The following is a 14,144-nucleotide window of genomic DNA, read 5'->3' as shown; positions in this document are numbered from 1 at the left end:
TTTTTTTTTACGATTTCATTGACACATACGACTTAAAATTAAACCCACACACTGCAAATTTAACTAAAAAAACGTATTTTACGTTACAAGTTTGGCTGGTAATGACTCATGGTTGAAACTGATTTTAAATAATCTTTTTATCTTTTGTTATTTTCTATAGATGTTTTTATTTTTTAAAAAAATGCAACTCATTTACTAATTAATTTGACTTTTTATACTTTATCCCTTTACTCCTTTATTGTATTATTTATAATGTTTTATAATTTTTTGCTCTATAAAGCACTTTTAACAATTTTGATTGCCCTGTATGAAATGTGCTATAAAAATAATCCACCTTGCCTTGCCTACTTGCATTTTTTCATTTTTGCTATACTTTTACTTTGAGACTACAAATGTCAGTCAAAATGACCTTCAGCGGTTGCCAAAAAAAAAAAAAAAAAAATGTCACCCTAGTTCAATATTTTAAGAACTTAAATAACGTTAGGCCTGTTGGTCAAAATATCTGGCATCTGTAACTAAAAAACAAATAAATCTGCATTTCACTCAAGTTCCATACAGTACAATGTTGAGTATTTGTACTTATGTATTTCATTAAATGTCACATTATATTTATAATTTTACAAATTCCAGTCAATAGAACTGTATAAATGTTACCTGTCATAAGAAAAAAAACACAGCATTTTACTCAAGTAGGCCAAAATTTTGAGGTATTTGTAGGGCTATTGAGATATTTTTATGTTACATTATACTTTTCCCAATTTTAAGCAAAAGAAATTATCCCTGTTACTAAAAAAAACCTTTCACTTAATCACAATTTTGAGTATTTGTACAGTTATTTTTATTTTATATAACTTCATACTTCTATACTTTTAATAATATCAGTCAATATTGAATAATAATAATATTGAACCTCTGCTCAACAAATTACTGGTTGTAGGTGGCTAATTGTAAATATATAAGGTTCATCATTTTATATTATTACTCAACTACATTTATTTGACAGCTATATATGGACTATGGACTTACAACGCAAATAAGATCAGCTTATTAAATTTGAAGAATTATTATAAATTATATCACCTAGCAGTAAAGTCATAATAATCCTATATGATATTGTGCATAATAATTGTACTTTTGATAATGGTATTTCTCTTGTTATTTTTTTTCTGTACTTTTGCAAAAAAAAAAAAAGAAAAAAAAGATTAGACTTCAAATTTTGCATTTACAGGCAAATGACACACAATGTACAATAGGTCTATCAGCAAAACCTGGACCGTACACTACAGAATTGTAACATTCAAAAAAACAAAGTGCAAAGTACTACAACTATGAACCAAGAGTCTATGACCTACACAGTATTTATCAGTGAAAAATGTAAGTTAATTGGTAAGATACATTTTTGTTTGCTTTTTTTCAAATTTGTGACAGTGTTGGCATACAATATCTTAAAATATTTACTTAGAATAATTGTTAAATGAACAAACCCAGAGGATTGTTTTTCCAAATATCAAAAAAAAAAATTAAATATTCAAACCATTTTCTATTCTTATTAAAAGTAACTAGAATACAAGATTTTGAAAAAGTTGAAATACCAAATTTATTTTCACAAATGACTGTACAACAGAAAAATGTAGGAAAGAGCAAACAAACAATGTAAAACTGTTATTGTATTAGGAAAATCTGGAAATTAGATCTGGATGAAATTACTGTTCATCAGAAAAATGTCAACATTACAGAAAAAAATGAAACCCCCAAAACAGGAAAGTTTGTGTCGTCATCCACAGAAAGTAATAAGGAGCTTTAACAGTTTCTGTCGTGTCTCACTGCCTGATCGTCGATCCAGCTCAGAAGTCTTTCTGAAGATCTAAAAGAAAAGAAAAAAATATAAGATGAAAGAAAATTCCCTCCGCGCTTACTTCATCTCCTAAGAATAAAACGTACCGCTCTTTTTGAGAAGTTCTCCTTTCCACGAGCGAGCCATCCCATCCACAAACCGATCAAAGTGCTTCACGTACTTCGCCAGACTTGTTCTCTTGTAATCTGTCAAAAAAAGAAAAAATCAGCGAGCTGAATCATTCTTCAGTTGCTCAAATAATTTATAATAAACCAAAACTATGTGTTTTAATTGGTGGTTAGTCCAGTATATTTCAACCTGGAGCCTATTTTCACATGTTGTGGCTGATGGAGACGATTTGTCAAAATGAGAGACAGCACTGCAGCCGCCGCAGCTAAACAGGCTACAGTTTATTCCTTGCAGCAATTGCGCATCGTCAATTATGTCCATTAACAAAAGTTTGTTTTTGCCACTGACAGGCTCAAATTTTTATTGTGAAGATGAGCCTCAGAGAAACTTTTAGTGGTCTGTTTTTTATTTTGACTAAGTTCGCTCAGGGAGAAGTCTTGTTCTGAAATCTCGCGAGAGATGACTTGTTGCAGGAGGTGAGCAGTGGAGACATTAATGAGCGCTGGAGAGAGGAGTTTGTTGAGTAGTCTAAAAGATTTTCAATTACCGGTTTTGAAAATGTGAATGTCTTGGACAGACACACTATCAAACGGACTGGATCAGGGAAATATTTGGAAAAACCTTTAAGTTCTCCGTAGGAACTTTTACATAATGCTGTCGGAGACTTAAAATAAGAGTGAGAATCAGCACCTCCAAATCCGAGGCCATGGTTCTCTGCCGGAAAAGGGTGTCGTGCCCTCTCCAGATCGGGGAAGAGATCCTGCCTCAGGTGGAGGAGCTTAAATAGCTCGGGGTCTTGTTCACGAGTGAGGGAAGGATGGAGCGGGAGATCGGTGCAGCGGCTGCAGTGATGCGGACTCTGCACCGATCTGTCGTGGTGAAGAGGGAGCTGAGCCAAAAGGCAAAGCTCTCGATTTACCGGTCGATCTTCGTTCCTACGCTCACCTATGGTCACGAGCTTTTGGTAGTGACTGAAAAACAAGATCGTGGGTACAGGCGGCCGAAATGAGCTTCCTCTGTAGGGTGGCTGGGCTCTCCCTTAGAGACAGGGTGAGAAGCTTAGTCATCCGGGAGGAGCTCGGAGTAGAGCCGCTGCTCCTCCGCGTTGAGAAGAGCCAGATGACGTGGCTCGGGCATCTAATTAAGATGCCTCCCGGACACCTCCCTGGTGAGGTGTTCAGGGCACGTCCCACCGGTAGAAGACCCCGCAGAAGACCCAGGACACGCTGGAGAGACTATGTCTCACAGCTGGCCTGGGAACGCCTCGGGATTCCCCGGGAAGAGCTGGACGAAGTGGCCGGGGAGAGGGAAGTCTTCCTGCTTAGGCTGCTGCCCCCGCGACCCGACCCCGAATAAGCGGAAGAATATGGATGGATGGATGGACGGATGGATGGATCTGAGCCCGTCATTGGCAAAAACACTTTAAAACTTCTAATGGATGTAAATTAGAGGGTTCATATCTGCAGACAGGGATTACATTGCAGCGCGTGTGGCCCCTGCATCTGCAGTGCTCTCTCTTGGACCAATTTCAAAAACCATTGATGGGAAACAAGAAAATAAAGTCCAGGTTCAGAAATACTGAAGTTTTCCTTTAGTGAATCATTTAATGATGCTAAAACAGGAGCCTAATTTCAGCGATCCCTAATTGAACTTCTTTTAGGAGGAGAGGCAGACGAGGCCTTCACACATCTGCTAAATTACATGTTTAGATAATTTTCACATCAAAGACAAATGAAGTGAGCTTCAGCACGTCATTGATTATGTATCATATCCTTCATTTTGAGCCAGTTGATTAAACCTGTTGATTAAATTAACAGGTGAGGTCATTGTGTGTGACACGAGGAGCCTGAAATTCAGACTTCAGTATTTCACCTCTGATCTTTCGTCTCTCTGCTGCGTCCGTCCCGTTTTCCTTCTCCTTGGTGTCCTCTGACTTCTCCTCCTCTTCGCCCGTCCTGGGTCGATCCAGCTCCTCACAGATCTGACTAAAAAAAAAAAAAAAACCCAACATAATAACATCAGCTCTGGAAAATATCCGCACAACACACATCAAAGCATGAGATATTAAATTATCGCTTACCTGATTGTGGGCACAGCGAAGGGATCAAACGTTTCTAGCTCTTTGAGGTCAATGGGAACAGAAATTCGCCCTGGTCAGAGTTCAGAAGAGAAGAAACCACAGTGAGACTGATGGTTCATTCAGGGCACCGTCTTGATTAAATCTCATTCGATTCCTGCTCACCTGTTTTGGGGTGGACACTGAAGGGGCTCTTCAGCAGATGGTTCACGCCTTTACTGACGTTCACATCGAGCCGGGGGTAACAATACTGCAGCATGATTTCTTTCTCAAAGTGTTGGCTCTTTTTGGCAGTGGCCTGAAGGAAGACAGAGTTTATCATTGTGTTTATTACAAGCGCTCCTGCTGTAATATTTAACGTTAAATTAAAGGTTAAACAGCTGTCAGTATGACCTGTTTCCTGTTGGCTTGTTCCTTCAGCAGTTTCCAACGGGTCTCTGGTTTCTTCTCGCTTTGGAAGTCCTGCTGTAATTCTTTTCTTACATGTAAGGGCTGAGTTAAGCAAATCCTAATCATAAAAACAATCACAGACTCATATCTAATTTACAACTGACAGAAAGAAAATGCAGTTTTTTTTAAATAAATAAATGTTGCAAAAAGGATATCTTCAGGAACAAGTGCCAGCACTTTGTCTACAGAGTCTTTGCGGCCCAGTATGTCCTGTTCCTGTATAGCGTAGCGGGGGAAGTATCGTTCCACCACCGACAAAGACTCTCTGTGGACACACACACACACACACACACACACACACACACACACACACACACACACACACACACACACACACACACACACACACACACACCAGCATCCTCAGTTAGACACAAACATCAAAACAGAACAAACTGTTACAGCTTCAAACTGTAACGCCACTCAGAAAATGTTCAGATTCTTACTTGATAAAAGGATGAATTGGATCTGTGAGCACAACTTTCTTTACCGTCTCGTCTCCTCCCTGTTAAATAGCAGTGAATAAATATCAGGCCAAGTCAGTTTTATTAATCAAGCTCATTATCACAAACCGAAATTTGCCTCAGAAGGCTTTACAACATACAACATCCCTCTGTCCTTGGACCCTCACAGCAGATGAGGTTAAATAACCCTTCAACGGGGGCAAAAAAAAAAAAAATCAACCCATTGGTTTTCTATATAGAAGTCATTACAAGAAAAAAACGTAAATTGTGGTAAGTTATTATAATTAGTATTAATGATTCTTTCTGAAAATGTATCTAGTTGGAGGAAAAGAAGATTTATGGGAATTCTTGTGTCCCATCAAAGGCTGCAAGTAAGGACTGTTTTCATTATTGATTAATATGCTGATTATTCCCACAATTCGGCAATAAACAGCTTGGTCTATAAAACATCACAGTGATGAAAATGTATTTATTCAAATTTAATTTTTTTATTTTTTTTTAAGATAATTTTTTGGGGTATTTTTGCCTTTTATTAGATTGGACAGATCAACAGCGTGAAAGGGGGAGAGAGAGGGGATGACATGCAGCAAAGGGCCGCGAGGTAGACTTGAACCCGCGGCTGCTGCGGCAAGGACAGTGCCATTATTAAAGGGGCGTCTGCTTTATCCACTAAGCCACTGGACGCCCCAAATTTAAATAAATTTAGGGCTAGTATCAGTATCTCTATTTGAGGGTTATGATCTGACAATGATCTATATACCAATATATATTTTATACATAAATAATTTTTGAAACTTTTGAGTTCTCTCTGGTTGAGAAGTTCTGTTTGGAAGACACTGAAAATAACCGAAATTCATTTTTAGTTAGTTTTTTTTTTGCACAATTTTTTGTTACTTTTGTCATTGCCAAAATATCTGAGATAAAATGGACAAATTATGGGGCTCACACTGCTCTAGATTGCCTGAGAAAAACAAAGATATATAAACACAGTGATGAAAACAAAACCCTGCTGCAAACAGATAAATCTGTCTTAAAGATCAAATAAAAAGTTAAAATACTGTTACCTTAACCAGGCTGAGGTACTCTGCAACGGCCGAGCGCGCTGCTACAGAGAGCTTCCTCGCAGCTTCATCGCACACCCAGCAATGCACTCCTCTTCTGCCCGAATAAACCCACAGCAGGTGCTGGAAACCAAAGTCCTCTGGAAGATCACATAAAAAAAAAGTGTTGGACTCTAATTCTGCAGAACATTGAAGGTCATATGACACAAAATCGATGCCAAACAAACCTCGAAGAGCTCTGTCCAGGATGCGAATGGCGATGGTCATCAGGGTCCAGCACATGCTGCAAATGTCTGCAGCACTAAAATCAGAGTTTGTGTTTTCTCAGTGATGTGACTGTCAGAATATACTGAATAGAAAAAAAAAGAGTCACGTGATCAATTTACCTGCAGCAGCTTCTGACATCGTCATAATCTGTCATGTCGATATCAAACACCAGCTCTTTCTCCAGGGCCTGGAAGGTTCCTGACTTCACTGTGTTGTGTTGACTGGGCTGTGTGACAAACAGATTAAACTTTATCCATAATGTGTGTACAGTGATGCAGAAACAGAAAGAACAGGTAGATGCATGCAGTCTTACCCTGTGACTATAGATGGCTCCGATATCAATCTTGTAAGGGTTCATCTTCTGCATTTCCTTCTCGAGCTCCGTCTGCGTGCTGAAAGACTGGTAGCGGACGTAGATGTCATCTTTGAGTGTGAAGGAGAACTCTCGGTTCTGAAAGTAGTTCTTCTGCACTGAGGTTGCGGAAGACAAAAAAAGACACATTAGTTTCCTATAGTGTTGCTGATGCTGTGATGCAGACATGGGAGGGAGCAGAGGAGCACCGACATCACTGCACTGATCAAACTTCTCACCTCTGTTAGGCTCTACAGGACCCTGTACGCCAAAACAACCAGACAAATGAACACCTTTTCCTCACAGCTGTCACTCTAAATTAGTTTTTCAATGTCAAAAACACTGTGACACCAAAACTTCCACTGCGGCTCCCATGAAAGATGATTATTTTACAGTTTTTAATGCACCAATATGCATACTGCAGGTCACAATTAATTCTCTGCTGTGTTCAGTGTAGACCATTGATCTGGATCAAATAGTGTTTGGCAGTGATTCATCCAGGTCTGTGTATCATCCGTTCATTCAATTATTCAATTATGCCTGGAGAGCTAATAAACGAGCGAGAATTTTGTTTATTTGTTTTTCTGTATAAATCAAATAGTGAAAAAAAGACATTTGATTCCTCATTATCTGCTTGAAAGGACATAATCAAATAAACAAGGAAAGAACAACAAAGTAAGTCAAATTTACGCTGTTGTTTATTTTTCTTTATGTATTTTCTTGTTTCTAGCACAGTCACACACCCATAATGTAAATGTTATAAAAACAGTGTCTGTCCCCCGACCACTTCATTTGTTTAATACTAAAATAAACAAAAGGGGAGTTGTACATGAAAATCTCATAAAAATTAACTCATCTCCTGTCATACAGCATCATAACAGGAGAATTAAATGCGGACTCTTGAACGTTAGATCCTTATCAACCAAGGCTCATTTAGTCACTGATTTAATATCGGATAACCATATTGATTTATTCTGCCTCACTGAGACCTGGCTTTGTCCTGAAGAGTACGTTAGCCTGAATGAATCCACTCCTCCTGGTCACATAAATAGTCACGTTGCGCGGGACACTGGCCGAGGAGGGGGAGTCGCTGCTATTTTTGATTCAAGCTTAGCAATTCACACTAAGGCCAAGTTAAACTATAATTCATTTGAAAGCCTTTTTCTTAGTCTTTCTCACCCATCCTGGAAAACTCTACAGCCAATTCTATTTGTCATAGTGTACCGCGCCCCCGGGCCATACTCTGAATTTCTATCTGAGTTCTCTGAGCTTATATCATGTTTAGTGCTCAAATCAGACAAAATTATTATCGTAGGGGATTTTAACATTCACATGGATGTTAATAGTGACAGCCTTAGTTCTGCTTTCTCCACACTTTTGGATTCAATAGGCTTCAGTCAGTGTGTACATAAACCCACCCACCGCTACAATCACACCCTCGATTTAGTCCTTATCGGGCATTGATATTGCAGATTTATCAGTCTTTCCTGAGATTCCTGCTCTGTCTGACCATTATTTGATAACTTTTTAATTTTTTATTACTTGACTACAAGCCTCCAGTAAGAGCTACTCTTCTAGATGTTCATCTGACTCAGCAGTGGCTGAATTTAAGAAACTAATTCCTCTGCTTTGACATCATTACCATGTCTTACAACTCCTGAGCAATAATTACTACTAACTTAAGTCATTCCCAAATTGACTGTCTCATCGATAATGCTACTGGCTCACAAGCCATCAGCTCTAATTGTTAACCCTTTCAAGAAGAAAATAATGAAACAAAAAAATTAGCCCCATGGTTTAACCTCCAGATTCGCAAATTGAAACAAACATCGCCAAAATTTGAAAGACATTACGCTCATCAAACTGGAAGAGTCCCGCTTAGTCTGGCTGGACAGTCTTAAAGTTCATAAGAAGGCCCTCCGCCATGCCAGGGCAAACTATTATTCATCACTAATTGAGGAAAACAAAACAATCCCAGGTTTCTTTTTCAACACTGTAGCCAGGTTGACTCAGAGTCACAGCTCTATAGAGCCCTGTATTCCTTCGCCTCAGCAGTACTGCATTTACTTTATGAATTTCTTTAATAATAAAAACATAACTATTCGAGATAAAATAGATAACCACTTACCCTCAACTGACCTGACCCCGGACTCAGATAGCCTGATTATGGCAGCAAGACCAAATTTATCTAGACCATTTCCCCATTGACCTTCATCAACTCTCTATACTTTGGTTTCTGCATCTAAGCCATCAACATGCCTGCTAGACCCCATCCCAACTAAGCTCCTTAAGGAAGTTTTACCTTTATTATTAGACAACTTTTTATTAGATATAATCAACTCTGCCTTTATTGACAGGTTATGTACCCCAGTCTTTTAAAGTAGCTGTCATTAAATCTTCTTCTAAAGAAGCCCACTCTCGATCCTGAGATTTTAGCTAACTATAGACCGATATCTAATCTCCCTTTATTTCTAAAATCCTTGAGAGAGTGGTTGCTCATCAGCTCTGTGACTTTCTCTCCAAGACAACAGTTTATTCGAGGACTTTCAGTCAGGCTTTAGAGTTCATCATAGCACAGAGACGGCACTAGTAAAAATTAATAACGACTTATTTATCGCTTCTGACACAGGTCTGGTCTCTGTTTTAATCCTATTAGATCTCAGTGCTGCATTTGACACCATTGACCATCAAATCTTACTGCACAGACTTGAATCCCTCAATTGGCCTTAAAGGAACGTCACTAGCCTGGTTTAGGTCATACTTTATCAGATCGCTCCCAATTTGTTCACATCAATGATCAACCCTCCGCACATACAAAGGTCTGCTTTGAGTGCCACAAGGTTCGTGCTCGGACCAATCCTTTTCACTTTATATATGCTTCCGCTTAGGCAACATAATTAGAAAAACATTCCTTAAATTTCCATTGTTATGCTGATGATACGCAATTATATCTATCTATGAAACCAGATGAAACTGATCAGCTATCTAGACTTCAAACATGTCTTAAGGATGTAAAGCCTGGATGAGCCGTAATTTCCTGATGTTGAATTCAGACAAAACTGAAGTTATTGTTCTTGGCCCAAAACACCTCAGAAGCTCCTTTTCCAACAATTTAATTTCTCTAGATGGCATTACCTCTGGCCTCTAGCACAACTGTAAGGAACCCTCGAGTTTTATTTGACCAGGATTTATCCTTTGCCTCCCATATAAAAACAAACTTCAAGGACTTTGCTTTCTTTCACTCATGAACATCGCAAAAAATTAGAACATATCCTATCACAAACAGATGCTGAAAAATTAGTACATGCATTTGTCACCTCTAGGCTGGATTACTGTAATTCCCTATTATTTGGTTGCCCAAACAAATCTCTTAGGTCTCTCCAACTGGTGCAGAACGCTTGCTCGTGGTTTTAACGGGAAGCAAGAAAAGGATCATATTTCTCCTGTTTTAGCTTCTTTGCACTGGCTCCCTGTGAAATCCAGGATTGAATTTAAAATCCTCCTCCTTACTTATAAAGCTCTAAATGGTCAGGCTCCATCCTATCTGTCACAGCTCATAGTTCCTTACCAACCTCAAGATCACTGCGCTCTGAAAACGAGGGTTACTTGTGATTCTAATATTTCCAAAAGTAGGTTAGGAACCAGAGCCTTCAGCTACCACGCCCTCTCCTATGGAACCATCTTCCATTTTCGTCAGGAGGCAGACACCGCTTTCAACTTTAAGGGTAGACTTAAGACCTTCCTCTTTGATAAAGCTTATAATTAGGGCTGGCTCAGGTTGCCTGGTCCAGCCCATAGTTAGGCTGACATAGGTTTAACCTGCCGGGGACTTCCTCTGATACGCTGAGCTCCTTTCCTTCTCTCAATGCTGCCATCAGAAATCATGCATGTCTGTTTACTGCATTGCCATGTGCAAGCTTAACTTAGCTCTGTGATAGCCATGTGGTACTCTCACTGCCTGGGGCCTGCAATTACAGAGCCTGGGTCTGTTGAACTGCACCACGCTAATCCCATTGCTCTCTCGGGAGCGCTCCTGCTCCTTTGTTTCCTAGTTTCCTGGATCCTGGCCGTCAGAATCTTGACTGTGCCTCTGACCGTGGTGATAGCTGTGCTGATGCTACCCTGCCTTTGGTTGTGCTCGTGCTGTGGCTGTACTGATTCTGTGCCCCTGGCCTCTGATCGTGGTCTGGTCCTGGTTGCTCGATGCTTGTGATCTTGCCTTTGACAACTCCCTTTCACATATGCATGAGACTGTTATCATCTCTATCAACATCATCATAGACAGCAATTACTAATTTCACACCTACCATTATTGTAATTTGACATGCATCTGTTTCTATTGTTCTGTGCCCCCCTCTCCCCCTCTCCCCCCTCTCTTTCTTCCTTTTTGCCATGATTGTATTTCACTTGCTATTTACGACATCTATTGCTCGTCTGTCCGTCCTGGAAGAGGGATCCCTCACTATCCTCTACCGCTCTTCCTGAGGTTTCTTCCTCTTTTTTTCCCCGTTACAGGGGTTCTTTTTGGGGAGTTTTTCCTTGGGTGATGTGAGGGTCTAAGGGCAGAGGGATGTCGTACACTGTAAAGCCCTCTGAGGCAAACCTTGTTTTGTGATAATGGGCTATATAAATAAAACTGACTTGACTTGACTTGACTTGACTTGACTTGACTTGACTTGACTTGACTTGACTTGACTTGACTTGACTTTCTCGTGGTGTCATTCTGCTACGACTCCACTCTTCCCATATATATATATATAAATAAACCTTTATGCGTCTATTTTTCACATAGTTTTGTACATAACATCCTGTCTATTTACTACCCTTGATTGTCAAGTTTTGTTATCCTTGTTCCTAGCTGTTATGTCTGTTTCTGTGTATGAAAGAGATGCAGAAAAACTGATTCAAATTCCTTGTATGTATAACGCTACACATACTTTGCAGACACAGACACAGACAATTTGGCACACTACTGTCCCCTATGTCATTAACACATACAGCTAGGTAAATATAAATACAGGCTGGTTGTCATACCTAACCTTGCTAACATTACTGAAGCTATCTCGGCCTGTCTGAGGACACTCACCTCCTCCATAGTTCAGCCAGCGGTAATACTGTGAGAAGGGAAACAGCCGTCGGTAGTACAGCGGCAACAAATCCGGCAGAGCGGCAGAGTCATAATCTGAGGACGGCATTACCTGACTATAAAGAAACTGCCCCGGTACCGGCGGAAAAGTACGTGAAATCGCTTTTAGGACGTTAGCTTGCTTTTGCTACAGGCTGACAGCTCAGTGTGTTGTTTTACAGCGAGCAGCGCGGGAAATCTCTTGAGCGGAGGAGAAGACCAATGGGACAAGGACGAGACAAACGCGTCATAAAATGCGGAAACTGTTTTCGCAAGCAATCGGTCTTTATCCCAAAATATCTTCTCTACCGGATCAGGCAACAATGATAAGTAAAGACAATTTGCTAAGAGAAAGAAAAATGTGAATGTTTGCTGCGCTATGAAACCTAAATTTTCAACGTTTGACTCAACCTTCTAATGCATGTCCTACGACGTAAGTGAAGGCGGAAGTGTTGCTAGACACAGAGAGGATTGTGGGATTTGTAGTTATTTGACTGTGCTGTTTTATTTATTTATATATTGATTTTTTATTTAGTTAGTCAGTTATTTATTATAAAGTGAAATAAATACAACAACTAAAAGATAGACCCGAAATAATTTAAAAGAATACCCGAACAAATCAAAAGCAATGAATAATTAAAAAAAAAAAATTAATACAGTGGACAAAAAAGAGAAATAAAAAAGAATGGACAGGGAGATTTACTTATTTACACCTAAGGTTGATATATCTATATCTATATCTATATCTATATATCTATATATCTATCTATATAGATAGATAGATAGATAGATAGATAGATAGAAATATAGATATGGATAGATATATACACACACACACAAACAATCAGGGTATGGTATAAGAATAAGACAAGATGACAGATTAATTATATTACACGTAATATAGTAAGCAAAAATCTTAAAGACATGGGAGTTAATATAATCTAATGAAAATAGTTGTAACAGTCAAAAAACAGAAGAGAATCTTATAATATAAGCTTCATTACAACAATAACATGTTTGTGAGAAAAATATATATATGTCATTTAATCTAGTATAGATCTGCTGTGAATTTGGGGGAAAAAAAGACTCTAGCTTTATGTTGTAAATGCAGAGTTCCTGTTGAATGTGTTGTAATCAGTTTAGACTGTAATTTCTTTACTGCACCTTTGGGGGGCAGTACAGTTTAATATGAATATTTTCAGGGTTTCCACACTGACACCCTCACCCCCCATTTTAGGGAATGTCATGGTTATCATCATCATTGCAGATAAATGATGCTGAAACATTCATTAACATCTGTTTTCTTGAGGCTGCAGAAATACTATAAAACCAGACAAAATACAAGTAAAGATACAGATACTCTCAGGAAAAAGGTTAAAATCTAACAGTCACTTCCCTGGTTTTATAGGTGGCTGGGATGCAGGGTTGTGACGTGTTTATGTTTACACACAACTGTCTTTTTTTGTTTTGGATACATTTCATTATTTCATGCCTTTCCCCTTTGAGTCAGACACAGTTGTAGGTACATGCACTCTGCAAGGACAACCTTTGCTTTGACATTTGAAAAGGGCACTTTTACTTTCAAGACAAAAGAAGGAGCACTGGTGCCTCTTTTTGTCTTACCCACTCCTCACACAGTCTAGTGGCAACATGGATTGCTTAATAACGATGCGGTTTTACTGCTGTATTTTCAGCCAGAGAGTCTCAAACTCCACGTTGCTAAAGTGGCGCTGTTCACACCAAAGGTTGAGGGCTGAGCAGTGAGAAGAGCCCTTGTCAGTTATTGTACTTCTGATATGAAATACCAGTCGCCCTGTCTACCTCTGCTGTACGTTAAATATGAGTCTCTCCGCAATTTTATTCATTCTGTCTCATCTCTTGACTTGGCCATTGTTTTCATTTAAACCTCTCGCTCCAATTTCCCTCCACGCCTCTGTCATTTTGTCTTTATTTCACACAAAATGGAAATTTGACAGAATGTAAATGGGAGGGCATTTTGCATATAAATACAGTGCAGCTGCCATCAGATGTAATAATTTCTCCCTTATTCACATCTTAACTTGCAGCATGTGAAATGTAAATATGAAGCTTTTAAGACACAAAATAAATATATAAATGAAGCACATCAATATTTTTTCTGCACAACCAAGACTCCTCCATTCTTCTGCACTCCATTTAACCCATGCACTTTTTTCACAGCATTCAGATAGCTAGCTCTGACAGTGAGCACCTTCCACCACTGCAATTACCCAGCTGTTAGCAGAATATATTACAATATGTGAAATACATGTGCACTGGATTAACGGTTTCTCCTGAACTGCTGAACTGTGCTACATTCAGGAGCAATTATTAGACAAGCATGCCAATACATTTCCACTTGATGAT

At 39.1% G+C, this 14,144-nt stretch overlaps 1 protein-coding gene across 1 annotated transcript; it reads right to left on the bottom strand.

Moving 5' to 3' along the window:
• Positions 1 to 1,572: 1,572 nt before the first annotated feature.
• Positions 1,573 to 12,207, bottom strand: prim1 (DNA primase subunit 1). The gene is made up of 13 exons (XM_042492144.2): positions 11,721 to 12,207; positions 6,596 to 6,753; positions 6,402 to 6,508; positions 6,243 to 6,316; positions 6,019 to 6,155; positions 4,937 to 4,995; positions 4,646 to 4,755; positions 4,434 to 4,525; positions 4,206 to 4,338; positions 4,044 to 4,113; positions 3,836 to 3,948; positions 1,942 to 2,040; positions 1,573 to 1,864 (listed from the first exon to the last, which is right to left on the bottom strand). The coding sequence occupies exons 1-13, from the start codon at positions 11,827 to 11,829 to the stop codon at positions 1,845 to 1,847; spliced, it is 1,281 nt and encodes a 426-aa protein (XP_042348078.1). The 5' UTR covers positions 11,830 to 12,207; the 3' UTR covers positions 1,573 to 1,844.
• Between the last annotated feature and the right edge of the window lie 1,937 nt (positions 12,208 to 14,144).

The sequence above is a fragment of the Plectropomus leopardus genome, chromosome 9 (assembly GCF_026936395.1).
Source record: "Plectropomus leopardus strain MGB_pleo_1.0 chromosome 9, ASM2693639v1, whole genome shotgun sequence".
NCBI lineage: Eukaryota > Metazoa > Chordata > Actinopteri > Perciformes > Serranidae > Plectropomus > Plectropomus leopardus.
Note: the sequence above shows the minus strand (reverse complement) of the source record. Positions and strands in the feature narration are given on the sequence as shown.

Bases quoted from the DNA above. Each gene is read 5' to 3' on its own strand.
- prim1 (XM_042492144.2), bottom strand. From the start codon at position 11,829: ATGCCGTCCTCAGATTATGACTCTGCCGCTCTGCCGGATTTGTTGCCG. The intron at 6,317-6,401 runs GTAAATTGATCA...CTCTGATTTTAG, and splicing joins GATGTCAGAAGCTGCTGCAG to TGCTGCAGACATTTGCAGCA. The intron at 4,526-4,645 runs ATATCCTTTTTG...CTCAGCCCTTAC, and splicing joins GCTGGCACTTGTTCCTGAAG to ATGTAAGAAAAGAATTACAG.